This window comes from Bubalus bubalis, chromosome 12 (assembly GCF_019923935.1).
Source record: "Bubalus bubalis isolate 160015118507 breed Murrah chromosome 12, NDDB_SH_1, whole genome shotgun sequence".
Lineage (NCBI taxonomy): Eukaryota > Metazoa > Chordata > Mammalia > Artiodactyla > Bovidae > Bubalus > Bubalus bubalis.
In genome coordinates, this window is record NC_059168.1 from 60,779,240 (window position 1) to 60,804,761 (window position 25,522).

At 36.8% G+C, this 25,522-nt stretch overlaps 1 protein-coding gene across 12 annotated transcripts in view; it reads left to right on the top strand.

Moving 5' to 3' along the window:
• EHBP1 (EH domain binding protein 1) overlaps positions 1-25,522 on the top strand; it is a 345,461-nt gene that overhangs the window by 58,659 nt on the left and 261,280 nt on the right. For all 12 annotated transcript variants that reach the window (XM_025261231.3, XM_025261232.3, XM_044926040.2 and 9 more), the window contains 2 exons: positions 8,259-8,354; positions 22,410-22,463. In XM_025261231.3, the coding sequence (XP_025117016.1) occupies positions 8,259-8,354; positions 22,410-22,463 (150 nt within the window). The remainder of the gene's footprint in view (positions 1-8,258; positions 8,355-22,409; positions 22,464-25,522) is intronic.

The window sequence follows — 25,522 nt, forward strand, 5'->3', positions numbered from 1 at the left end:
TAAATTTTAATTAAATTTCAGAATTAAAAAATTTGTGAATACTGGTAGTTAATTTTTTTATTTGCTGAGTATTATTCTCTCATGTGAATATATTGCAGTTTGATTATACATCTGTTGATGAAAGTATGGCTTGTTTCCAGTGAGTATTCTGAATATTCACTATTCTGACTAAATTCCTTTTAAACATTACTGTAAAAGTATTTCGGAGAAGGCGATGGCACCCCACTCTAGTACTCTTGCCTGGAATATCCCGTGGATGGAGGAGCCCGGTGGGCTGCAGTCCATGGGGTTGTGAAGAGTCGGGCACAACTGAGCGACTTCACTTTCGCTTTTCACTTTGATGCATTGGAGAAGGAAATGGCAACCTACTCCAGTGTTCTTACCTGGAGAATCCCAGGGACGGGGGAGCCTGGTGGGCTGCCGTCTATGGGGTCGCACAGAGCTGGACACGACTGAAGTGACTCAGCAGCAGCAGCAGCAGTACAAGTATTTTGGGGGACAAACATTTTTCTCTTGCACCAATAACTAGGAGTAGACTCACTGGGCAATAGGGTAGGTACAGTTTTAACTTTCAGCATACCCCCCCAGCAATAGAGGAAAGGTCCAGTTGCTTCACCTAATGAATAGCATCTTCTCCAAAGCATACATATGTAGTTTGGAGACAGGGTATTTTGGATCTGTAATATTTTCTTATCTATTTACACACGAGAAAGGATTCTGAAAATAGACTTAGGGTCTTCTATCAGTTTTTCTGAGTGGGTCTTAAGGTTTTATGGGAAGGAACAATATTAGGTCATCCAGTAAGTATGATAGTGGAACCTGACTATAACTATAAACAGTAGACCTTAAATGTTTTTAGCTGTCAACAAAAAGTAATTTCCCTCTTGTAGTAACTAGATACTAATTGTTTTCTTAAAACATTATGAAACATAATGAAATGCTTTAGATTAAAAGTCAATTCAGAATATTCATAGTTGAAATTAAGTATACTTTTAATTTAATTGCATTTTCAAAGTCAGATAACTTTTAGGTCCAGATTCTTTTTTACATCATATTAAATTTTGATCAAATTAAATGGTGAAATGCAAACATATGAGGTACAGGTTGATTTTTCTCAGAATACAATATTTTCCAGAAGGAACTATTTCTTTTTTTTTTTAATTAAATTTATTTATTTTAATTAGAGGCTAATTACTTTACAATATTTTATTGGTTTATTGGACTTATTTTCCAGTTGTGATGCTCCTAATATTTCAGATCCCTTCTGGATATTTTAGAATCATTGTATGCTTCCCTTGAAACATTATAGATGTACTTTTGAAAAGTTATGAGAACTCACAATGTATTAAGCACATTATTGTTGTTATTTAGTCACTCTAGTGATGTCCAGCTCTTTGGGACCCCATGGACTGTAGCCCCACAGGTTCCTCTGTCCATGGGATTTCCCAGGCAAGAGTACTAAAGTGGTTTGCCATTTCCTTCTCCAGGGGATCTTCCTGACCCAGGGATCAAACTCGAGTCTCCTGCATTGCAGGTGCATTCTTTACCACTGAGCCATCAGGGAAGCCCATATGCTATAATAAGCTTACAGGATTCCCTGATGGCTCAGTGGTAAAGAATCTGCCTGAAATTTACATAATGTATATTCATGTATGTGTGAAATGCTGTTTTTATACATTGTATACAACAGCTGAATAAGGATGTAAAAAGCAGTTCCAGAAGCTATAAAAGAAATGGTTATGATATTATGTGAAAATTAAACAAATTACTTTTTAGAAAAACTTTGAGGAGCTTGAGATCCATGGCATTTTGGAATTCTTAAAAAAAAAAAAAAAAAGCTAGCTTGTCCCTAGCTATTGTTTTTTAAAATTAACTATCAGTTATATTAAATCCAAAGAGTAGAACCATTGTTTTCATCTGAAACACTCTTCTGTTTCTGACATTTTTCCTTTGAAATACACATTAAAAAAAAGTGAAGTCGCTCAGTCGTGTCCGGCTCTTTGCGACCCCATGGGCAGTAGCCTGTACCAAGCTCCTCCGTCCATGGGATTTTCTAGGCAAGAGTAGTGGAGTGGGTTGCCATTTCCTTCTCCAGGGAATCTTCCCGACCCAGGGATCGAACCCAGGTCTCCCGCATTGTAGACAGACACTTTACCATCTGAGCCACCAGGGAAGTCCTGAAATACACATTATTTGCTGCTAAGTCCCATTGAAATCACTTACAGGGAAAATAGATCTCTACAACCACTGGACAGAAAATAGTCTGGTTTTTACTTTTAGGTTTGTTTCTGGAAAGAGTTTAAACTACACAGTAATTCATTCTCTTTGGTCTTGTGTATAACTTAATATTTATCTTGCCTGTTTCTGAATATATCTACCTTTTAAAAATTATTTTATTGAAGTATGGTTGGTTATCTACCTTTTTTATATTGGTGGATTGAAACTTATAACTGATACCCAGATAACAGATGAGACAGAAAAATGATAAGGCACATTGCCTTATTTGATATAAAGTTCAGTTCTCAGTGTTTTGCTCACTTTCTTTGGATACATGTCTATTTTTGTAATTAAATATAAAAGAACCCATTGCAGAATCATTTTTTATTGAGAGAATAATTACAAAATAATTACCATGAGTAATTATCACAATAGGCAGTTTTCCTACCTCTTATCTTCAAGTCATGGCATTTATAACAAAGATATTTTTGGGCAGCAGTTGAATTGTATATGCTTAAATAAATTATTTTTCAGTATAGTGTTGGACAAAGGAAGCAGGAAAATTGTAATAGGCAAGAAAAGTTATGGCAGAGTAGTATGTTACCTTAAACCTAGTTTTCAAACTAGGAATTTAAAGTCACAGAGATGGGAGAATTCCAAAGGGAAAGAAGAGCTTGAAAGTCCTCACCAGCTTTTGGATGGCATTATCACTTCTACTTCCTTGCTATAAGCTGTATTTTTGTTGTTGTTGTTTTAAACTTTTTATTTTGTATTGAAGTGTGGCTGACTAACAACGTTATGATAGTTTCAAGAGGACAACAAAGGGACTTAGTCATACATATACATGTATCCATTCTCTCCCAAACACCCTTCCCATCAAGACTGCCATGTAACATTGAACGGAGTTCCCTGTGCTGTATATATTAAGTGCTTGTTGACTATCCATTTGTAATATATCAGTGTGCACCTGTATAGCCTTTGGCAATATGCTGTGGTTTCCTGAAGGGAGGGGTGTAGTGGTGGCTCTTTGACTAAGACCATGGTGGGGGCAGCGCTAAGACAGCTTTACATGTGACATCCTAAACGTATGCGTAGATGAAGTTTTATAAATTGAAAATCATCAATTTAAAAACTAAATGATAGTTATATTTATTCAGTGAAAAATTTCACAAGTAACAAGTGAATATTTAGTTCCATATTAGGTTTTTTAGTTCCATATCTGTATTTAGTTCCATATTAGGTTTAGGTCTTTTACATAAGGTATGATATGAAATAATTTGAAAATAAGACATCTTATAGAGTCGGTACTCAAAATTGATAAATGTTACCTTTTCCCTAGGTCTGCCTTTGCTAAAGGATCTCTGATATGATTAAAAGGTGAAACAATTTATATGAGTAGAAGTGAATATGGCTTCATCCTTTCTACCATTAACTGTACTAGGATGATGGCAAATAATTAAATAGCCTGCCTTTCTGGACTATATTAAGGAGCTAAATAGCTGTATGTATTTTATACTGAATTATTTTCTAGGGAAATCTTTTCTGTTACTCTGATCAAAAACTGATCAGGATTCCTGTAGTGCTGATGATTGCCAACATGAGGTACTTTTTAAAAATAAAGTTCCTAAGAACCTAAAGTACTGTCTCCATGGATCTGTACAATTAGGTGTTTAGTACCACAGCTGTTTTTAGTTGCCTGTGTTAGACTTTTCATTCTTTTTCTAATATATAATAATTAGCTGACATTATGAAGCTGACATTGTCAGATACTAAGCTGGACTAATTAATATTGTTACTGTGTCTTAACATAGCTAGTTTGTACAGTCACTAAAAAGACCATCAGAAAGCCAGAGCTCTGACTTAGGTGCACCTTTTCTCTCACTGGGGAGAGTTGCTGGATAGAAAGGTGGCATACCAGCAACTTGGGAACTAGCACCCTTCTATCTCTTTTTATTTAAAAAAAGAAAAAAGATTTTAATTTGTTAAGCAGATAGTATTTTTGTTTGTTCAGCAGTCTAATTACCATTTCCTGATCCTAGACTGAGAATTGAAAGAGATCATTTAGAGGACCAGCATTAGGTAATTACTTAATATCACTGTCTTCTAATTCTGCCCAGTTGTTTGTTGGTCTCCACATTCCCTGCTTCTCACACTTTTGATCTCTTTCTCATGCATATAAATGTTAAGACCTTAGGGATTGAAGACTATGTTCTTGACTACTGTGTGAATCAGAAATAGAGCTGGCTGTAATGTTGGTTGGGTGAAGAACCCTGAACTTGAAAATCATGGAGCTGGTTCTCCTATAGATTGTTATTATGGGTTCAGGCAAGCCATTTACTCTTTATTGCTTCAGTTTCATTATCTGTACCTGATTAGATCTCCTAAGGATATTTTCAGGTCTAAAATTCTTTGATGGTACTTTTTAAAATTCAGAATTGTTGAAATACTATCTTTTCTATTGTCGCTAATAAGAAAAATTCAATTATTATAGTCTTTTTCAATGTATGGGGAGACTATGAAAATATAATTATGGGAAGTTTGAAGAGACTAGAGAAATAGCTTGATCTATTGTTAGAGTACATGAGAATTACAGTTGTCACAAATCTTCAGAATTAAGTCTGTAGACTATATAGAGAGGAGTTCTAATTAGAGATTATCTAAAATGGCAGCAATTTACTTTTCAAAATTCAGATTGTTTACTCTGTGGAGTTGTGTTCTAGGACTGTCAACAGGCATAGAAATAAGGCAGGGGAATAGAAGAATCTCTGGAGATGTTTTTTAATCAACAAAACTCCGTTCTTTACCACTGGCTGTGGTGTGCTAAGTCTCTATTTTTTATTAAGTATAGTTGACTTACAATATTCTGCTGGTGTTTTAACCAACAAGGTATGATAAGATTTACATGGACATACGTTTCTGTGATCTTGATCACTTCTCAGTTCCACTTGCTGGATTCAAATCCAGTTTCTGCCACTTGCTTCCTGTGTGGTGTTGGTCAAGTCTGTGTCTCATTGTTCTCAGATGTCCTCTCAGATGTGTTAAACCTGCTCCCTGACATGCGTCTGCACTCAAGTACTCTAACTTCTTTTCTATTATTACTGAAGAATGATCTGTGCTCCCAGCACAAGCCAGTCTGTCTCCTTTCATACTGTTAAAGACATTACTCTAGCAATTATTTCTCTTCTGCATCATTAAAATTTCCCTTTCAACTGAGTGTTTCCCATCACCCTAAAAATATTTCTGTCTTAAAAAATTCTGGTCTGACAATATTTCTCGTACTAGCACTAACCTATTTCTCTCTTTCTCTTTCAGCAAAATAGCCCAGAGAAGTTGAATGTGCTTGCTAGCTTCAGTGTCTGTCTTGCTATTCTTTCTTGAACCCATGCTGATCCAGTCAGGTGTTTACCTACCCTCACCACTCCACTGAAACAGCTCTTGTGAAGTCAGTAATGGCTTTGGCTTTGTTAAATCCAGGGGTCATTTTCCAGACCTCATCCTCTTGACCTGTCACCAAGATTTGGCACAGATAATTGTTCGTGTCTCCTTAAAATATTTTCTCCACTAGACTTTCAGAATAACCACTTGCCTCTGGTTTTCCTTCTACTTACTGATCTTTCTTTACTGATTCCTCATTTCCTGGACCTGTTATTGTTGTGCTCCAAAGTTCAGTTCTTGAACCTTTATTTTCTCCCTCTCTCTCTGTTTCCCTTCCTCCCTCCTGTCACTCCCTTGGGATTACATCCACCCTTAAGCTTTAAGTATCACCTGTATGCTGATGATTCCCAAATTTATAACTCCAGACAGGTATATCCAGCTGCCTAGTTAAACAGCTACACTTGAATATCTAATAGGCACCTTAGATTTAATGTGTATAAAATCAAGTTCCTAATCTGATTTTCCAAACCTGATCCTTCTGCAGTTTTATCTCATATCTGTTAATAGCAATTCCTGTTTTGTACTTGCTCAAGGGCAAAAGCCATACAGTCATCCTTGGCTACTTTCTTTCATACAGTCAGACAGAAAATCTTATTGATTCTGTCTTGAAAATAAAAAAAAAATAAAATAAAAATAAATCTGATCACTTCATACCACTTTTATACCACCCTAAGCCAATTCACCATCAACTCTCCTTGGGATTATTGCATAGCATCTTTATTGTCTCCCTGTTTCCTCTCTTACACCTGGTTGTTGTTGTTCAGTCACTCAGTCATGTCCAGTTCTTTGTGACCCCATGGACTGCAGCACGCCAGGCTGCCCTGTCCTTCACTGTTTCTCCTGGAGTTTGCTCAAACATCTGGAGTCTATTCTGAATAGATTTGCTAGAGCTAAAAAAATGTAACTTGGATCATCATTCTTCTGTTAAAATCCTCCAGTGGCTTCTCATCTCTCTCAAATTACAAGCCAGAATCTTTGGATGGCCTGCCAGAACCTTGTATGACTGGGCCCTCCATGATTTCCCTAGTCTTGTCTTCTGCTGCTCTTCTCTTTAACCACTCTGCCCCAGTCACACTGGCCTTGTTGTTATCTGACTGCCTCAGCACCTTTCCAGTTGCTGGTCCATCTCCCTAGAAAACTCTTCCCATGTTTAAATGATCTGATTTGCCTCCTGTGGTCTGCTCTTGTCACCTTCTCAAGGCTACTTTTCTCTGATTTGTTGTTGTTTAATCGCTCAAGCTGTGTCCAACTCTTTGCAATCCCATGGACTGCAGCATGCTAGGCTTCCGTGTACTTCATTGTCTCCTGGAGTTTGCTCAGAGTCATGGAGTCGATGATGCCATCCAATATCTCATCCTCTGTCAACCGCTTCTCCTTCTGCTCTCAGTCTTTCTCAGCATTGAGGTCTTTTCCAATTAGTTGGCTATTTGCATCAGGTGGCCAAAGTATTAGAGCTTTAGCTTCAGCATAGTCTTGCCAATAAGTATTCAGGGTTGATTTCCTTTAAGATTGACTAGTTTGATCTCCTTGCTGTCCAAGGGACTCTCAAGAGTATTCTCCAGCACCATAGTTCGAAGGCATCAATTCTTCGGCGCTCAGCCTTTTTTTATTGTCCAGCTCTCATATCTGTATATGACTACTGGAAAAACCATGAAGATGAAGAAGTGAAGTCGCTCAGTCGTGTCCGACTCTTTGCAACCCCATGGACTGTAGCCTACCAGGCTCCTCTGTCCATGGGATTTTCCAGACAAAAGTACTGGAGTGGATTGCCATTTCCCTCTCCAGGGGATCTTCCCACCCCAGGGATTGAACCTGGGTCTCCTGCATTGTAGACAGACGCTTTACGCTTTGACTAAATGGACCTTTGTAGGCAAAGTAATGTCTCTGCTTTTTAAAACACTGTCTAGGTTTGTCATTGCTTTTCTTTCAAGCAACAAGCGTGTTTTAATTTCATGGCTGCAGTCACTGTCCACAGTTATTTTGGAGTCCAAGAAAATAAAGTTTGTCACTATTTCCATTGTTTCCCCACCTATTTGAATTTGCCTTTAAGTTCTGAGATCACAGAATAATTTTTAAAATATTTCTCCTGATAAGATTTTTCTTAAATTTGAAATAGCTTTTGAAAATATGATGCATCTCATTTTTCTATTTTCATGTGTGTGTGTGTGTAGGAGAGGGTAAATGTTTGTTTACAGATAGTAATCTGTAGCTTACATGTGATATAACTGTCACGAGTAAGTGTTAGTTGCTCAGTTTTGTCCAACTATTTGCAACCCTATGTACTGTAGCCCACCAGGCTCCTCTAGCCATGGAATTCTCCAGGCAAGAATACTGGAGTAGGTTGCTATTTCCTCCTGTAGGAGATCTTGCTGACCAAGGGATTGAACCCAGGTCTCCTGCACTGCGGGCAAATTCTTTATCGTCTGAGCCACCAACTGTCATGGTCCAAGTTTGATGCTTGAAAAGTTCTATTTGACTAATCATTTTTGTTTTAGGGAAATAGATCTAATGGATAGTTAAATAGGGTCAATATATCTTTGCAAATTATTAATATTGCATTTTCTGTACTTCAAGTTGAAGACATTTTGTTTTTTTTTTTTTGGTAGGCTCATAGCTGGCAGCCTGGAATAAAAAATCCTTACCGTGGTGTTGTTGTATGGCCTGTTCCTGAAAACATTGAAATCACTGTGACACTTTTTAAGGTAAGTTCCATTTTTATAGGTTATAGGATTTACTGTGCAGTCATTGTTATAAATGATGGAATATTTCAGTATTCACTGTTCGACACACTTGAGTCCTTAATAAGCAGTAAGAACCTTAATATGCATTATTTTTAGAGATGTAGCAATTTATAACAATGCAAGGTGTTTCATGGTGTATAAAGTCCAAATAATATGAGAGTCTTTTTGAACTTATTCCAGTGAAAATCAACTGGAACACTTCTTTTATTGCTTCCTACATTCTACCCACAGGAAAATTTAAAGTGCTTTTTCTGTGGAAAACTGAGGTTTGCGGAATTCTTGTCCTGGAGTCTCATTTTGTTAGCCTTGTTTGACTAAAAACAAGATGTGTTTTAAAATTGATATATGGTATTTTATTGATGTTAATATAGGAAGGTAAATTTAAAATGGATTTTTGATAAGTATTTTATTGATATTGATAGCTTATAAATACTATAGCTTAAAATAAAAATTCTGGTAATAAACTGAAAGTCCAGATCCAAAAAACATAGCTGTTCGTATATCTTACTTTTTTATATATGTTTTTTCTTGAATGTCTTCTCTATTTCTTAACGTTCTAAAATAGTCCTCACACATATGAAAACTAAGCACTAGAATAATTACTTTCCTAACCAATTTCTTACCTACTCAAAAAAAAAAATGATGGGGACAAATATGTCTCAGCTTCAGCCTTCTTAGAAGTGGTGCATAGGAAACAAATGCTTTATTTCTTCTTTGAATCATTCCAATCATGTTGACTTTACTTTTGCAAAAGGATAGAATGAAGGAGGACATTTCGTTGAGCATAATTTAGTAACATAAACTTGTGACAATCCACTAAATACTATAAGATATGACATCTAAGTAGAGCAAATTTATATGGCTTCAAGTGTGAAATCACTGTGTAAAAAAGTACTTTTGATTTTGTATTTCAGTATATTAATTGATGTGGTCTGGAACTACTGAAGAGATCAATAGAACAAAGCAGTATAATGAATGTTAATGTACTAACCCATCAATGAGACACTACTTTCAAATGCTCTGTGTTTCATAGATATTCTATTTTATGAAAGATTCTTAACACTTTATGTGTGTTTTACAGTTGTAATACTATTGTTATTGACATTATAACATCACATGATTATGCATATCATTTATACACTGTTGGCCCAGGGAGAAATAAGGCATGAGGTTGTAGCTCCTCTTCTTTTTTTTTTCAAGAAAGATCAGAATCATCCTATTACCCTTCAGTCAGCTATCGTAAAAGCCTGTTATTAACCCCCCACCCCTCCCCATCCATACCTCTTCTGTATGTGTTAGTCACTCAGTCGTGTCCAACTCTGTGAGTCCCTGGACTGTGGCCCACCAGGCTTCTCTGTCCATGGAATTCTCCAGGCAAGAATTCTTCCTCCAGGGGATCTTCCTGATTCAGGGCTCGAACCCTGGTCTTCCGCATTGCAGGCAGATTCTTTACTCTTTGAGCTACCTTGGAGCTCCTACCTCTCCTACTAAAGTGATGTAGTAAGTTTGGTAGTTAACAACGATACCTTTAGAGTACTATTTCATTTAATTCTCAAAGTAACCCTGAAGTTCTAGAATTGTTTTCATTGTACTGATAAGGAAACTAAGACTAAAGGGGAAGGTAATGTGCCCTGTCACACTGTGATTTAGCCCTGGGGTGTGGTTGTTGTGTGTTTGGTTTTGGGTTTGTTTTACATAGCATGGCCTATTCTGTAGTAAATACCACTCTGAATATAGATTACCATGGCAGAATCTGTGACATGCTTGAGGAAAACTTTTAAGTAATCTTCTGTGTTTTGATTTAGTCTGTTTTTATTGTTAAAGTAAATGAATGGACAAAGTTACACAACTTGTATAAAAATGACAATAGACAACAAGGGGTTAGAAGAGAGCTGATAAATGGTTGACAGCTATGTGTTTGGGCAAAGGATATGCACTAACTGAGTGATTTTGAGTTGAAAGTGGCTGTTGAAATGTATTACTTGGAGGATTAGGAGGTAAGTAGTTTTCAAGCACTAATGAGAATGTTCAGCAAATCCTATCACTGAACTTTTGTGTCTTTTAAATGTTAGTCTGTAGGGAAATAAATACTCCCTCCTTCCCAGTTTGCTGTATTACACATTTCTCTTCAGTGAATATCTTTAAATATCTTTGTCTTCCTGGCTGCATATCTTCCCAGAGTTGTAATAGAAGAACCAAAAAGTAAACAAAACAAAATAGCTTTTCATTCTCTCATATTAATTTTTGATTCTTGTTTTTGAACAGCATTTTAAAATATTCAAGTGGAAAGCTTTTTCATATTTCCCCCTTTCTTTTACTTATATTAAAGTCTCACAATTTACTTAATCCTGAAATTTGCAAAATAGGAAAGAACTGCTCGTATTCACAGAGGTGTGTTCATAGACAAAGTGCTTTTAAAAAAGTTATCAAGAAGTTTTACTTGTCTATGGCTTAAGCAGAAATTAATTTCTTTAGCCTGCACGCTTGATTTTGAAAGTTGAATTAGCTTGAAAATAGCTATTTCTGGTAAATGAAAAAAAGCCTTTTAGGGTTGAGAAGGGAAATGGCTCTTTAAGCTGTTTCACTTTTTCTCTTTGGTTCAATGGTGATAAAAGAGACACTAGAGGATAGAGAACAGGATGTAAAGAAGACTTAATTGATTCAAGGTGGAAGCAACTTTCATTACTAATGTTTTTGTTTAGTCAATAACATAATTAATGAGTTTTGTAGATATACCATTTTAAAGTAACTTGAAAATGAACATTATTGTTGCTCCTTTACATCCTTTTAGTGACTTTGCCTTATCAGATGTGACCCTTGGCCCCATTAAAATTATTCTGTTATGGGTAATATTCATCTGTGTTTCTAAAAAATGTTTTATCAACTTTGAGAATTAAGGTATATCATTATATAAGGTGCAATTCAATTATTTGTGAAGTTTCAAGGCATATATTCATTAATTCATTAATCAAGTTTTCTTGAGAAACTACCATGTTCCAGGTACTTTTCTAGGTCCCTAGGAACACAGAGATAAAACTGAACTAACAACATGGCTAAAAGTCAGACAGACCTAGAATTGGCACGTAATTTTAACACTTATTTGTGGGAAGTAACATCTTTTAGGTCTCAGTTTTCTGTTCTTTTAACTAGGAACAAAAAGGATACCTATTTCATAAGTAGTTGTGATGATTAAAACTCTTAACACAATGACTGAGGCAGAGTGTGTGCTTCGCAAACATTTCATATTATCACTGATACCACTATTATTGGAGCTTCTCTGGTGGGTTAGACAGTAAAGAATCTGCCCACAATGCAGGAGACCTGGGTTCAGTCCCTGGATTGGGAAGATCCTCTGGAGGTGGAAATGGTAACCCACTCCAGTATTCTTGCCTGCAGAATTTCATGGACAGAGGTGCCTGGCGGGCTACAGTCCATGGGGTCACAAAGAGTTGAACATGACTGAGCAACACACACACACACACACACACACTACTATTAATTGTAAAAGTTGCACCAGAGCTAGGCTGCATTCTTCAACAGTGGTGTGGGTGGGGGACAAGCAGGAAGGGTAGTAATATATCTTTTTCCTAAGCATTGTGTCACACTATTACTTGGTCTCTAAAGTAGCACTATTTGGGTCCTAAATCTCTCATGAAAAAAATCCTTTAACCTTTATTTACAGTAGTCATTCTCCATAAACCTCCACAAACCTGGGCAGGGCCAGGCTGGGGAAATAAGTATCAAGTAGAGTCCTCTACCTCTTTTTCCTTTCTACCCTTTCCTGCCTGCCCCTGCCCATCACCACCAAATAAACTCCTTTTTGGCAGGTCTTTATAATATCTGTGTGGATTTACACTGTGTGGATTTGTCATAGATGCCTTAAGACAGCTCAGAATCAGCTAGTCACCATACTTTTAAGGTAGAAAAATAAACAAAAATGAAGTAATGAAGGAGTTTGAAATTTATCCCATAGGTTGTAGGGATCATTGAAAAACTCTTAGTTGGTACTTAATGGTCAGAACTGTGGTTTAGGAGAATTAATCTGTGAACAAGATTAATTGGAGAGCAGAGAGACTGAGAGCGCTGCGGTTATTTTTATCTTGAAATAGCCTAGGCACAAAGTGATGAGGACCCAAACTCAGCTGTGGCAGTAGAAACTGAAGGTTAATAATAGACTATAGTGGAATCAGTCATGAATAAGGAGTTTCCCTATGAGAAGCATGTGGTCCATGAGACACAGTAGGGGAATAGCATCTATTTGCACATAATCTCACTCTCAGTACCTCCACCCCTCCCCCACCTCTAAAACATGGAAATTGAACTTGAATAAGTTAAATGCACTTACGATGCTACTCCACTGCTTTTCCTTTTATGTCTTAAAATCTGTTGCCTTTTACCTTTACTTATTCTAGTATCTGTGGAAATCCCACCTCGTCTAAATGCTTTCTCACTCGTAAAGCTTTTACTGTTCCTTCCTCTAAGAAATGTATTGTCTTCTAATCTCTAGTAAAACCATGGATTTCATTCATCATCTATGTATTTAGATTAGTTGTGTTTGTCTTTGAAAGCAAGGACGACTGTGTTTGAATCCGTATAACGCCTCTGTAATTCCTTATATAGTAAGTAGCCAATAAATATTTGTCAAATACTTGGTTAAAGTCTGACTCATTTAGAAAAAAGCTGCATTTGGTTGTAGGATCTGTTACCCTTTCTCAGGCCTCTGGTGATGGAGGGCACATGAGTGTATCAAAGTCAGATTTGTCATTTTGTGTAGGTTATGAAGTTCTTTGCAGTACTTTGAAATTCCAAATGTTTATAATATGTAACCTCTGCACCAAGAAAACCTTGCCTCAAGTAGTGCTTTGAGTTCAGAATACTTAGAGGTATAAAAATAAGGATATCTGTATCTTAATAAATGAGCCTGGTGGGCTACAGTCCATGGGGTCACAGAGTCAGACATGACTGACTGAACACTGCACAAAAAGTGCTTCTTTTTTTTTTTTTAATTTTATTTTATTTTTAAACTTTACATAACTGTATTAGATTTGCCAAATATCAAAATTAATCCGCCACAGGTATACACGTGTTCCCCATCCTGAACCCTCCTCCCTCCTCCCTTCCCATTCCATCCCTCTGTGTCGTCCCAGCGCACCAGCCCCAAGCATCCAGCATCGTGCATCGAACCTGGACTGGCAACTCATTTCATACATGATATTTTACATGTTTCAATGCCATTCTCCCAAATCTCCCCACCCTCTCCCTCTCCCACAGAGTCCATAAGACTGTTCTATACATCAGTGTCTCTTTTGCTGTCTCGTACACAGGGTTATCGTTACCATCTTTCTAAATTCCATATATATGCGTTAGTATACTGTATTGGTGTTTTTCTTTCTGGCTTACTTCACTCTGTATAATAGGCTCCAGTTTCATCCACCTCATTAGAACTGATTCAAATGTATTCTTTTTAATGGCTGAATAATACTCCATTGTGTATATGTACCATAGCTTTCTTATCCATTCATCTGCTGATGGACATCTAGGTTGCTTCCATGTCCTGGATATTATAAACAGTGCTGCGATGAACATTGGGGTACACGTGTCTCTTTCCCTTCTGGTTTCCTCAGTGTGTATGCCCAGCAGTGGGACTGCTGGATCATAAGGCAGTTCTATTTCCAGTTTTTTAAGGAATCTCCACACTGTTCTCCATAGTGGCTGTACTAGTTTGCATTCCCACCAACAGTGTAAGAGGGTTCCCTTTTCTCCACACCCTCTCCAGCATTTATTACTTGTAGACTTTTGGATCGCAGCCATTCTGACTGGTGTGAAATGGTACCTCATAGTGGTTTTGATTTGCATTTCTCTGATAATGAGTGATGTTGAGCATCTTTTCATGTGTTTGTTAGCCATCTGTATGTCTTCTTTGGAGAAATGTCTATTTAGTTCTTTGGCCCATTTTTTGATTGGGTCATTTATTTTTCTGGAGTTGAGCTGTAGGAGTTGCTTGTATATTCTCGAGATTAGTTGTTTGTCAGTTGCTTCATTTGCTATTATCTTCTCCCATTCTGAAGGCTGTCTTTTCACCTTGCTAATAGTTTCCTTTGATGTGCAGAAGCTTTTAAGGTTAATTAGGTCCCATTTGTTTATTTTTGCTTTTATTTCCAATATTCTGGGAGGTGGGTCATAGAGGATCCTGCTGTGATGTATGTCAGAGAGTGTTTTGCCTATGTTCTCCTCTAGGAGTTTTATAGTTTCTGGTCTTACGTTTAGATCTTTAATCCATTTTGAGTTTATTTTTGTGTATGGTGTTAGAAAGTGTTCTAGTTTCATTCTTTTACAAGTGGTTGACCAGAGTTCCCAGCACCACTTGTTAAAGAGATTGTCTTTAATCCATTGTATATTCTTGCCTCCTTTGTTGAAGATAAGGTGTCCATATGTGCGTGGATTTATCTCTGGGCTTTCTATTTTGTTCCATTGATCTATATTTCTGTCTTTGTGCCAGTACCATACTGTCTTGATAACTGTGGCTTTGTAGTAGAGCCTGAAGTCAGGTAGGTTGATTCCTCCAGTTCCATTCTTCTTTCTCAAGATCACTTTGGCTATTCGAGGTTTTTTGTTTTTCCATACAAATTGTGAAATTATTTGTTCTAGCTCTGTGAAGAATGCTGTTGGTAGCTTGATAGGGATTGCATTGAATCTATAGATTGCTTTGGGTAGTATACTCATTTTCACTATATTGATTCTTCCAATCCATGAACATGGTATATTTCTCCATCTGTTAGTGTCCTCTTTGATTTCTTTCACCAGTGTTTTATAGTTTTCTATATATAGGTCTTTAGATTCTTTAGGTAGATATATTCCTAAGTATTTTATTCTTTCCGTTGCAATGGTGAATGGAATTGTTTCCTTAATTTCTCTTTCTGTTTTCTCATTATTAGTGTATAGGAATGCAAGGGATTTCTGTGTGTTGATTTTATACCCTGCAACTTTACTATAGTCATTGATTAGTTCTAGTAATTTTCTGGTGGAGTCTTTAGGGTTTTCTATGTAGAGGATCATGTCATCTGCAAACAGTGAGAGCTTTACTTCTTCTTTTCCAATTTGGATTCCTTTTATTTCTTTTTCTGTTCTGATTGCTGTGGCCAAAACTTCCAAAACTATGTTGAATAGTAATGGTGAAAGTGGGCACCCTTGTCTTGTTCCTGACTTTAGAGGAAATGCTTTCAGTTTTTCACCATTGAGGATAATGTTTGCTGTGGGTTTGTCATATATAGCTTTGATTATGTTGAGGTATGTTCCTTCTATTCCTGCTTTCTGGAGAGTTTTGATCATAAATGGATGTTGAATTTTGTCAAAGGCTTTCTCTGCATCTATTGAGATAATCATATGGTTTTTATTTTTCAATTTGTTAATGTGGTGTATTACATTGATTGATTTGCGGATATTGAAGAATCCTTGCATCCCTGGGATAAAGCCCACTTGGTCATGGTGTATGATCTTTTAATGTGTTGTTGGATTCTGATTGCTAGAATTTTGTTAAGGATTTTTGCATCTATGTTCATCAGTGATATTGGCCTGTAGTTTTCTTTTTTTGTGGGATCTTTGTCAGGTTTTGGTATTAGGGTGATGGTGGCCTCATAGAATGAGTTTGGAAGTTTACCATCCTCTGCAATTTTCTGGAAGAGTTTGAGCAGGATAGGTGTTAGCTCTTCTCTAAATTTTTGGTAGAATTCAGCTGTGAAGCCGTCTGGACCTGGGCTTTTGTTTGCTGGAAGATTTTTGATTACAGTTTCAATTTCCGTGCTTGTGATGGGTCTGTTAAGATTTTCTATTTCTTCCTGATCGAGTTTTGGAAAGTTGTACTTTTCTAAGAATTTGTCCATTTCTTCCACATTGTCCATTTTATTGGCATATAATTGTTGATAGTAGTCTCTTATGATCCTTTGTATTTCTGTGTTGTCTGTTGTGATCTCTCCATTTTCATTTCTAATTTTATTGATTTGATTTTTCTCCCTTTGTTTCTTGATGAGTCTGGCTAATGGTTTGTCAATTTTATTTATCCTTTCAAAGAACCAGCTTTTGGTTTTGTTGATTTTTGCTATGGTCTCTTTTGTTTCTTTTGCATTTATTTCTGCTCTAATTTTTAAGATTTCTTTCCTTCTACTAACCCTGGGGTTCTTCATTTCTTCCTTTTCTAGTTGCTTTAGGTGTAGAGTTAGGTTATTTATTTGACTTTTTTCTTGTTTCTTGAGGTGTGCCTGTATTGCTATGAACTTTCCCCTTAGGACTGCTTTTACCGTGTCCCACAGGTTTTGGGTTGTTGTGTTTTCATTTTCATTCGTTTCTATGCAAATTTTGATTTCTTTTTTGATTTCTTCTGTGATTTGTTGGTTATTCAGCAGCGTGTTGTTCAGCCTCCATATGTTGGATTTTTTAATAGTTTTTCTCCTGTAATTGAGATCTAATCTTACTGCATTGTGGTCAGAAAAGATGCTTGGAATGATTTCTATTTTTTTGAATTTACCAAGGCTAGCTTTATGGCCCAGGATGTGATCTATCCTGGAGAAGGTTCCATGTGTGCTTGAGAAGAAGGTGAAATTCATTGTTTTGGGATGAAATGTCCTATAGATATCAATTAGGTCTAACTGGTCTATTGTATCATTTAAAGTTTGTGTTTCCTTGTTAATTTTCTGTTTAGTTGATCTATCCATAGGTGTGAGTGGGGTATTAAAGTCTCCCACTATTATTGTGTTATTGTTAATTTCTTCTTTCATACTTGTTAGCATTTGTCTTACATACTGCGGTGCTCCCGTGTTGGGTGCATATATATTTATAATTGTTATATCTTCTTCTTGGATTGATCCTTTGATCATTATGTAGTGACCATCTTTGTCTCTTTTCACAGTCTTTGTTTTAAAGTCTATTTTATCTGATATGAGTATTGCTACTCCTGCTTTCTTTTGGTCCCTATTCGCATGGAAAATCTTTTTCCAGCCCTTCACTTTCAGTCTGTATGTGTCCCCTGTTTTGAGGTGGGTCTCTTGTAGACAACATATGCAGGGGTCTTGTTTTTGTATCCATTCAGCCAGTCTTTGTCTTTTGGTTGGGGCATTCAACCCATTTACGTTTAAGGTAATTACTGATAAGTATGACCCCGTTGCCATTTACTTTATTGTTTTGGGTTCGAATTTATACACCATTTTTGTGTTTCCTGTCTAGAGAATATCCTTTAGTATTTGTTGGAGAGCTGGTTTGGTGGTGCAGAATTCTCTCAGCTTTTGCTTGTCTGAAAAGCTTTTGATTTCTCCTTCATACTTGAATGAGATCCTTGCTGGGTACAATAATCTGGGCTGTAGGTTATTTTCTTTCATCATTTTAAGTATGTCTTGCCATTCCCTCCTGGCTTGAAGAGTTTCTATTGAAAGATCAGCTGTTATCCTTATGGGAATTCCCTTGTGTGTTATTTGTTGTTTTTCCCTTGCTGCTTTTAATATTTATTCTTTGTGTTTGATCTTTGTTAATTTGATTACTATGTGTCTTGGGGTGTTTCGCCTTGGGTTTATCCTGTTTGGGACTCTCTGGGTTTCTTGGACTTGGGTGATTATTTCCTTCCCCATTTTAGGGAAGTTTTCAACTATTATCTCCTCAAGTATTTTCTCATGGTCTTTCTTTTTGTCTTCTTCTTCTGGGATCCCTATGATTCGAATGTTGTAGCGTTTAATATTGTCCTGGAGGTCTCTGAGATTGTCCTCATTTCTTTTAATTTGTTTTTCTTTTATCCTCTCTGATTCATTTATTTCTACCATTCTATCTTCTAATTCACTAATCCTATCTTCTGCCTCTGTTATTCTACTATTTGTTGCCTCCAGAGTGTTTTTAATTTCACTTATTGCATTATTCATTATATATTGACTCTTTTTTATTTCTTCTAAGTCCTTGTTAAACCTTTCTTGCATCTTCTCAATCCTTGCCTCCAGGCTATTTATCTGTGATTCCATTTTAATTTCAAGATTTTGGATCAATTTCACTATCATTATTCGGAATTCTTTATCAGGTAGATTCCCTATCTCTTCCTCTTTTGTTTGGTTTGGTGGGCATTTATCCTGTTCCTTTATCTGCTGGCTATTCCTCTGTCTCTTCATCTTGTTTAAATTGCTGAGTTTGGGGTGTCCTTTCTGTATTCTGGTAGTTTGTGGAGTTCTCTTTATTGTGGCGTTTCCTTGCTGTGTGTGGGTTTGTACAGGTGGCTTGTCAAGGTTTCCTGGTTAGGGAAGCTTGTGTCGATGTTCTGGTGGATGGAGCTGTATTTCTTCTCTCTGGAGTGTAATGAAATGTCCAGTAATGAGTTATGAGATGTCTATGGTTTTGGGGTGACTTTGGGCAGCCTGTATCTTGAAGCTCAGGGCTGTGTTCCTTTGTTGCTGGAGAATTTGCTTGGTATGTCTTGCCCTGGAACTTGTTGGCCCTTGTGTGGTGCTTGGTTTCAGTGTCGGTATGGAGGCGTTTGATGAGCTCCTGTCAATTAATGTTCCTTGGAGTCAGGAGTTCCCTGGAGTCAGGGTTTGGACTTAAGCCTCCTACTTCCAGTTATCAGTCTTAATTTTACAGTAGTTTCAAAACTTCTCCTTCTGTACAGCACCACTGATAAAACATCTACGTTAAAGATGAAAAGTTTCTCTACTGTGAGGGTCACTCAGAGAGGTTCACAGCGTTACATGGAGAAGAGAAGAGGGAGGAGGGAGTTAGAGGTGACCCAAATGAGATGAGGTGGAATCAATAGTGGAGAGAGTGGGCTAGCCAGTAGTCACTTCCTTATGTGCACTCCACAACTGGACCGCTCAGAGATGTTCACGGAGTTATACAGGGAAGAGAAGAAGGAGGCAGGAGACAGAGGTGGCCAGAAGGATAAAAGGGGGAAATGAAAAGGAGGGAGACAGATCCAGCCAGTAATCAGTTCCTTAAGTGTTCTCCACCGTCTGGAACACACAGAAATTCACAGAGTTGGGTAGAGTAGAGAGGGGTTAGGGAGGAGATACAGGTGACCTGGTGGAGAAAATGGAGAGTCCAAAGGGAGAGAGAGCAGTCAAGCCAGTAATCTCGTACACTAGTGAAAAATGGGTCCTGAAGATTGGGTTCTTAAAGGTACAAAATTGGTAACAAATACATAAAAACAAAAATTAGAAATCTAGAGTAGAGTTTGGAATTTCAAAAATGCGATGTTAATGAAAAGAAGAAGGAAAAGAAAGAGAGAAAAAAACGAATAAAGAAAAACAAACAAGGTCGTGAAAGTAATAAAGAAACTACAGGTACAAAATTGATAACTAATACCAAAAAGCAAAAATTAAAATCTAGAGTAGAGTTTGGAATTTCAAAAATACAACGTTAAAAAAAAAAAAAAAAAGAAGAAGAAGAAGAAAAATAAAGAGAGAAAATAAACAAACCAACAAAAACAATGTCGCAAAAATTATAAAGAAAATACAGGTACAAAATTGATATCAAATACCAAAAAGCATAAATTAAAAATCTTGAGTAGAGTTTGGAATTGCAGATATACGATGTTATATAAAAGAAGAAAAGAAAGAAACAGAGGGAAAAAAAAGTCACAGAAATTATGAAAAAAACTATAGGTACAAAATTGATAACATATATCAAAAGGCTAAAATTAAAAATCTAGAGTAGAATTTGGAGTTTCAAAAATACAATGTTAAAGAAAAGAAGAAAAAGAAAAAAGAAAAAGAAAAAAAAAAAAACCACGGTCAAAAAATTATAAAATATATATATGAAGTTTGCTGAAGAAGAAAAAAAAAATAGGGTCTTTTTTTTTTTTTTGCAAAGTAATAGTTATAAAAGTGAAAATTAAAGGACAATAGAGGACTTAAAAAAATTTAAAAAAAAAAAGGAAAGAAAGATTGATCGTAAAAATAGTAAAAATATATCTAGGTCTTTCTCTGGTTTTGGTGTGAGTATTGTGGGTTCAGTTCATTTTTGGCAGTTCCTTAGTCCGACTTATATTTCTCAAGATCTATAGGCCCCTTCCTATGTAATCCGTAGTAACCACAGGGTTTTAATCTATGGCCTGTAGCTTCCAAGGCGTTTCCCTCTGTTATAGCTTCTTCTGTTTGCTGGTCTCTTCAGTGTCTGGTTCCCGCCCTGACACAAAGGGGATGGTTGAGGACACAATTTTTTTTTTTTTTTTTTTTTTTTAATTTAGGCTCACTTGTTCAGCCGCGCTGTGGGGCGGGAGGGATGCTGCAAACAGATAACACTGGCGTGCGCTCGCAGTGCCTCAGCCACACTGGGTCTGCCCCCGCTCACGGCGCGTGTAGCCTCCCTGCCCACACTTCTTGGGCTCTAGGTTGTTCCGCCGGGAACAATCAGAGGCCGGCCCTGGGCTGAGCTCCCAGGTCCAAGCCGCTCAGGTTCAGGCACTCGGGTAGTCCTCAGAGGCGCAGACTCGGTTGGGCCTGCGTTTTGTGTTCTTCCCAGATCCGAGCAGCTCAGGTGATGAGGTGTTTGGCGGGCGCCAATGCTGTGACTTATCGCCTCCCCGCCACTCGGTTATCTGGGTGTAAAACCGGCGCACCTTCTCAGGCAGATGTTGACTGTCCAGACCCCCAAGAAGTTTTAGTTAGCAAAGAAGCCTGCTTACAGTTTTATAGATAGTGACTCTCTGGGGCTGCGATTGCCCCCTTCCGGCTCTGGCTGCCTGTCACCGGAGGGGGAAGGTCTGCAGCCGGCTATCTCTGTTCAGTCCTTTGTTCTGTGCGCGGGCCTGGCGGTGTCTTAGGTTAGGGCTGGCTTTTCGCGTGGTAGATATCCCACAGTCTGGTTTGCTAGCCCAAATTATTTCGCTCAGATAGCGCTCAGGACATTCGGCCCGATTCTTACTCTAAGGGACACAGCCCGCGCCGCACTTCCCTGCCCAGCCCCCGCTTGCTAATGCCGTGTGCAGGCGTCTGCGCTGCTTCTCCGCTGGGGGAGTTACCGGGGCTCACAATCCGCGATTTTTAATTGTTTATTTTTTTTCCCCTCCCTTTTATGTTGCCCTCTGTGCTTCCAAAGCTAGGCACAGATTCGGCAGTGAGAGGGTTTCCTGGTGTTTGGAAACTTCTCTCTTTTAAGACTCCCTTCCCGGGACGGAACTCTGTCCCTCCCTCTTTTGTCTCTTTTTTTGTCTTTTATATTTTTTCCTACCTCCTTTTGAAGAGTTGGGCTGCTTTTCTGGGTGCCTGATGTCCTCTGCCGGCATTCAGAAGTTGTTTTATGGAATTTACTCGACGTTTAAATGCTCTTTTGATGAATTTGTGGGGGAGAAAGTGTTCTCCCCGTCCTACTCCTCCGCCATCTTGGCTCCTCCCCAAAAAGTGCTTCTTAATAGTTCACTCACCAAGTTATCTGTCCCTGGGTTTCTTTTTTAAATTAATTTTTATTGGGGTATAGATTATATACAATGTTGTATTAGTTTCTGCTGTACAGCAAACAATCAGTTATACATACACGTAAAGTCACTCTTTCAGATTCTATTCCTATATAATCCATTACAGAGTACTGCGTAGAGCTACCTGTGCGTATTAGTTATCTATTTTATATATAGTGGTGTGTGTATGTCAGTCTCAATCTCCCAATTTATCCCTCCCTTCTTTTTCCCTTTGGTAAGCATAAGTTTATTTTCTATCTCTTTGATTCTGTTTCTGTTTTGTAAATACGTTCATTTGTACCACTTTTTAAAATTCCTCGTATAACCTCTGTCATAAAATATTTTTATGGTTTCCTTTTGTCTTGTTTTATGCAATGATGGAAAATAATGATATGTATTAACCTAAGTAAGAGAATTTCTTAATAAAAATAATGTTTTAAATTTAGATAAATTATGAAAGTTTCTTAAAAGCAGGCCATTCTGCCCCTCCCTTTTTTAAAACTTGGTAAAAGCTAATGTCAAGGCTGTTTGTGTATTTTCCTAATTGAATTGACTGGATTAAAAAAAATGTATTTCAACTTTATATTTTACTTTTGTTACAGGATCCTCATGCAGAGGAATTTGAAGATAAAGAGTGGACATTTGTCATAGAAAATGTAAGCTAATTGTAAATTCTGTCACCTTTCATATTTTTAACTATATATATTACTAAGGGGCATTTTGGTGGCAGAAGAAATGTTGCTTTATAAAAAATTAGTGATTTGTAGCTTTTAGAATTTTTTAAGTGAAATAATAACCAGTAGAATTATTTGTGAACATTGAGTCAGCCAAAAATTTCCTTCAGGTTTTTCTGTAAGATGTTATGGAAAAACCCAAATGAACTTTTTGGCCAATATTTTTGTTAAAAACATAAAAGTAAAACTACTCATCGATACTGAATTATGTATATGCTCTATGTATTCTGTTGGGACTTTGAGGGAAGGATTGTGTCTTATTCATCTTTTTATCTATTACGCATCTGGCATGGTGCTTCTGACATAACATAAACGCTCTTTTTTAAACATTTGTTGAACGAAATTATGAATGATCTTAGAAATATTTGAAAATAAAGTGTATGCTTTAACTCTTTGGGTTGAGGGATTCTCAAGTAGTACTTTAATAATCATTTTCAATTAGTTTGCATTTTGTGATGGAGTCCCAGGTGACTTGTAGGAAGATAGTAGTTGTTTAATGAATGTTTATTAAATGGAGATTAGGGAAGACAGGCAATGAAACTATGTGTGGGTTCTGAAGTCTGAGAGACAGATTGCAAGCCCTAGATCTTCCATTTATAAGCTCTGATTATGGTAAGTTTCTTAACTTCTCAGCAATCAATTTATAGGGTTTTGATGATTAAATAATTTCAATGAATATTAGCTTTTATCATTGTCATTGACATCACTATCATGATCATTATTACAGTTGTAAAATATATTTATAACAGTTTTATAACATGCTTTATAAAACAGCATGTTCTTCCTCTCTGTAAGTGATTTTGTTTTATATTTTAGTGGTAAAAGGAATCTTACACTTTTTTGAACAGTAGCTGGGCCATTTTTAGACATAAAGATCTGGGGAACTTGGGAGGGAGGTCATGTCCAAATACAGTGGAAGGAGTTCTGGTGGCTGGATGTCAAACTAGTGTCATTGTGTTAAAGGTTCACACGTGTTAACAATTTTGACTTTTCTGTAGTGATAGGTTTGAACACTGTACTTGGAGTAACGTTGAGGTTTTGAAAACAGACAAACTTACATTTCTTGAAATTGGTTACAGCCTCAAAAATCTAGCTTTCATTGAGTTAAAATCTTCTCCCCATGGATGGTTTTAACGGTTTTCAATATTTATGGCTCTGTTATATAGCTCTGTTAACTTGATGTACTAAAGAATTAGCCTGTTAATTTCGGGTTGTAAGTAATAGTAGATGTAAACAATAACTTTATATTTGTTTAGAAAGGTGTTCTTATTATACATCTGATTAATCTTAGAATAGAGGCACAGCAGTTCTAAATTTCTGAGAAATAGATTATAAGCTGTTACTGAAAGATACAAGTATTTAAAAAAGCTATATGCCACAGATTAGGTTTGGATGCAAAGTACATTCAAATCTATAGAATTTTAGGAAAAATCTTTTAAGTTCTGTGTTATATATTTTATAAAAAATATTTTAAAAATCAATAGAGAAATACTGGGCTTCTCTGGTAGCTCAGCTGGTGAAGAACCTGCCTACAATGCAGGAGACCCCAGTTCGATTCCTGGGTCGGGAAGATCCCCAGGAGAAGGGATAGGCTACCCACAGTATTCTTGGACTTTCCTGGTGGCTCAGATGGTAAAGAATCTGCTTGTAATGCAGGAGATCAAGGTTCAATCCCTGGGTTGGGAAGATCCCCTGGAGGAGGGCTTGGCAACCCACATCAATATTCTTGCCTGGAGAATCCTTATGGGCAGAGGAGCCTGGCAGGCTACAATCCCTGGGATCACAAAGAGCTGGACACGACTGAGCGACTAAGCACAGCATAGAAAAATACTAAAATTAAGACAGTGAGGTTTAAATGGATCATGAGATAAAAAGTTATATTTTGAATCATCCTTTCCATATTGGAGTATATGTTTCTCAAGTTGAAGAGTATATTTATATCCATTTTATGAAAAATATATATAAGCTCAGAAGCTTATTTAGCTGATTTGCCTATTTATTGCTAAAGTGATTGAAGAGGGGATGGCCATAGTAGGAAAATGGAAAATAAAATACATTAGCATTTCTTCTCTCCTAGTGTTTATTGCTAAATTAGATTCATAAAAATCTAATAAAAATAATATAGGTGACTTTTAACTATTATTCATACTGTTTAAAAACTTTATAAAACCATTATTTTAATTGAACTGTTTACTGGAGATTAAATTTTCCTGTGTCATCAGGAAATTTTGGAGACCTTACTCTGAGTTATGTCGTGGAGAGAACACTGCATTTGTAGAGTTTTCCAGGCATCATCATGCTTTTTAATAGATGAAAGATTTTCTGACTTCTTGTAATTCTGCCTCCTTATTTGAAAAAAATGCATTTTCCTTTCTCCCATATCCTAGTGTAGAGAAGACATGAATTTTGGATTGGTTAGAATTGTGTATAAATCCTGATGTGCCTTCAAAGCTGGTGACCTTGAGATTATTTTCCAGGGCTTAATTTCTTCATCTATAAAATGAAAGGTTTCTACTAAATCATCTCATAGGGATTTTCTAGGTCCATAACTTTGTTTCCGTAAATAGGAATATTTTTATAAACTTTTTTGAATATTATCTCTTTATAGATCAAATTTTTTGTTTTCAAGTTCATGGGGAATGAAATATTTAAAAGTTATCTAGCATGCCATTTTGGAATCAGTTAATAACTCCCTAATTTACATCTTTCTTTAAAAGTCAATATTGGTATATATATTCAGTATTTTCTGTATATTTTTATTTCTGGAATGAATTGGGAGTATTATTGCAAGTTTCCTATTCTGAACATTTTTAGCACAACAGTTCTTTCCCCCTACTCTTGTTGCTATAATAGTCATTTCCTATGCCAGATTAGAAAGGAAGAAAGAAAATTGAATTGTGGTTTCAACTCCCTTTTATGCAAAAGAAGATACTGGCTTTTCTAGTAGAAACCTAATTTCTCAGCCGTGGGTGTTTAAAAAA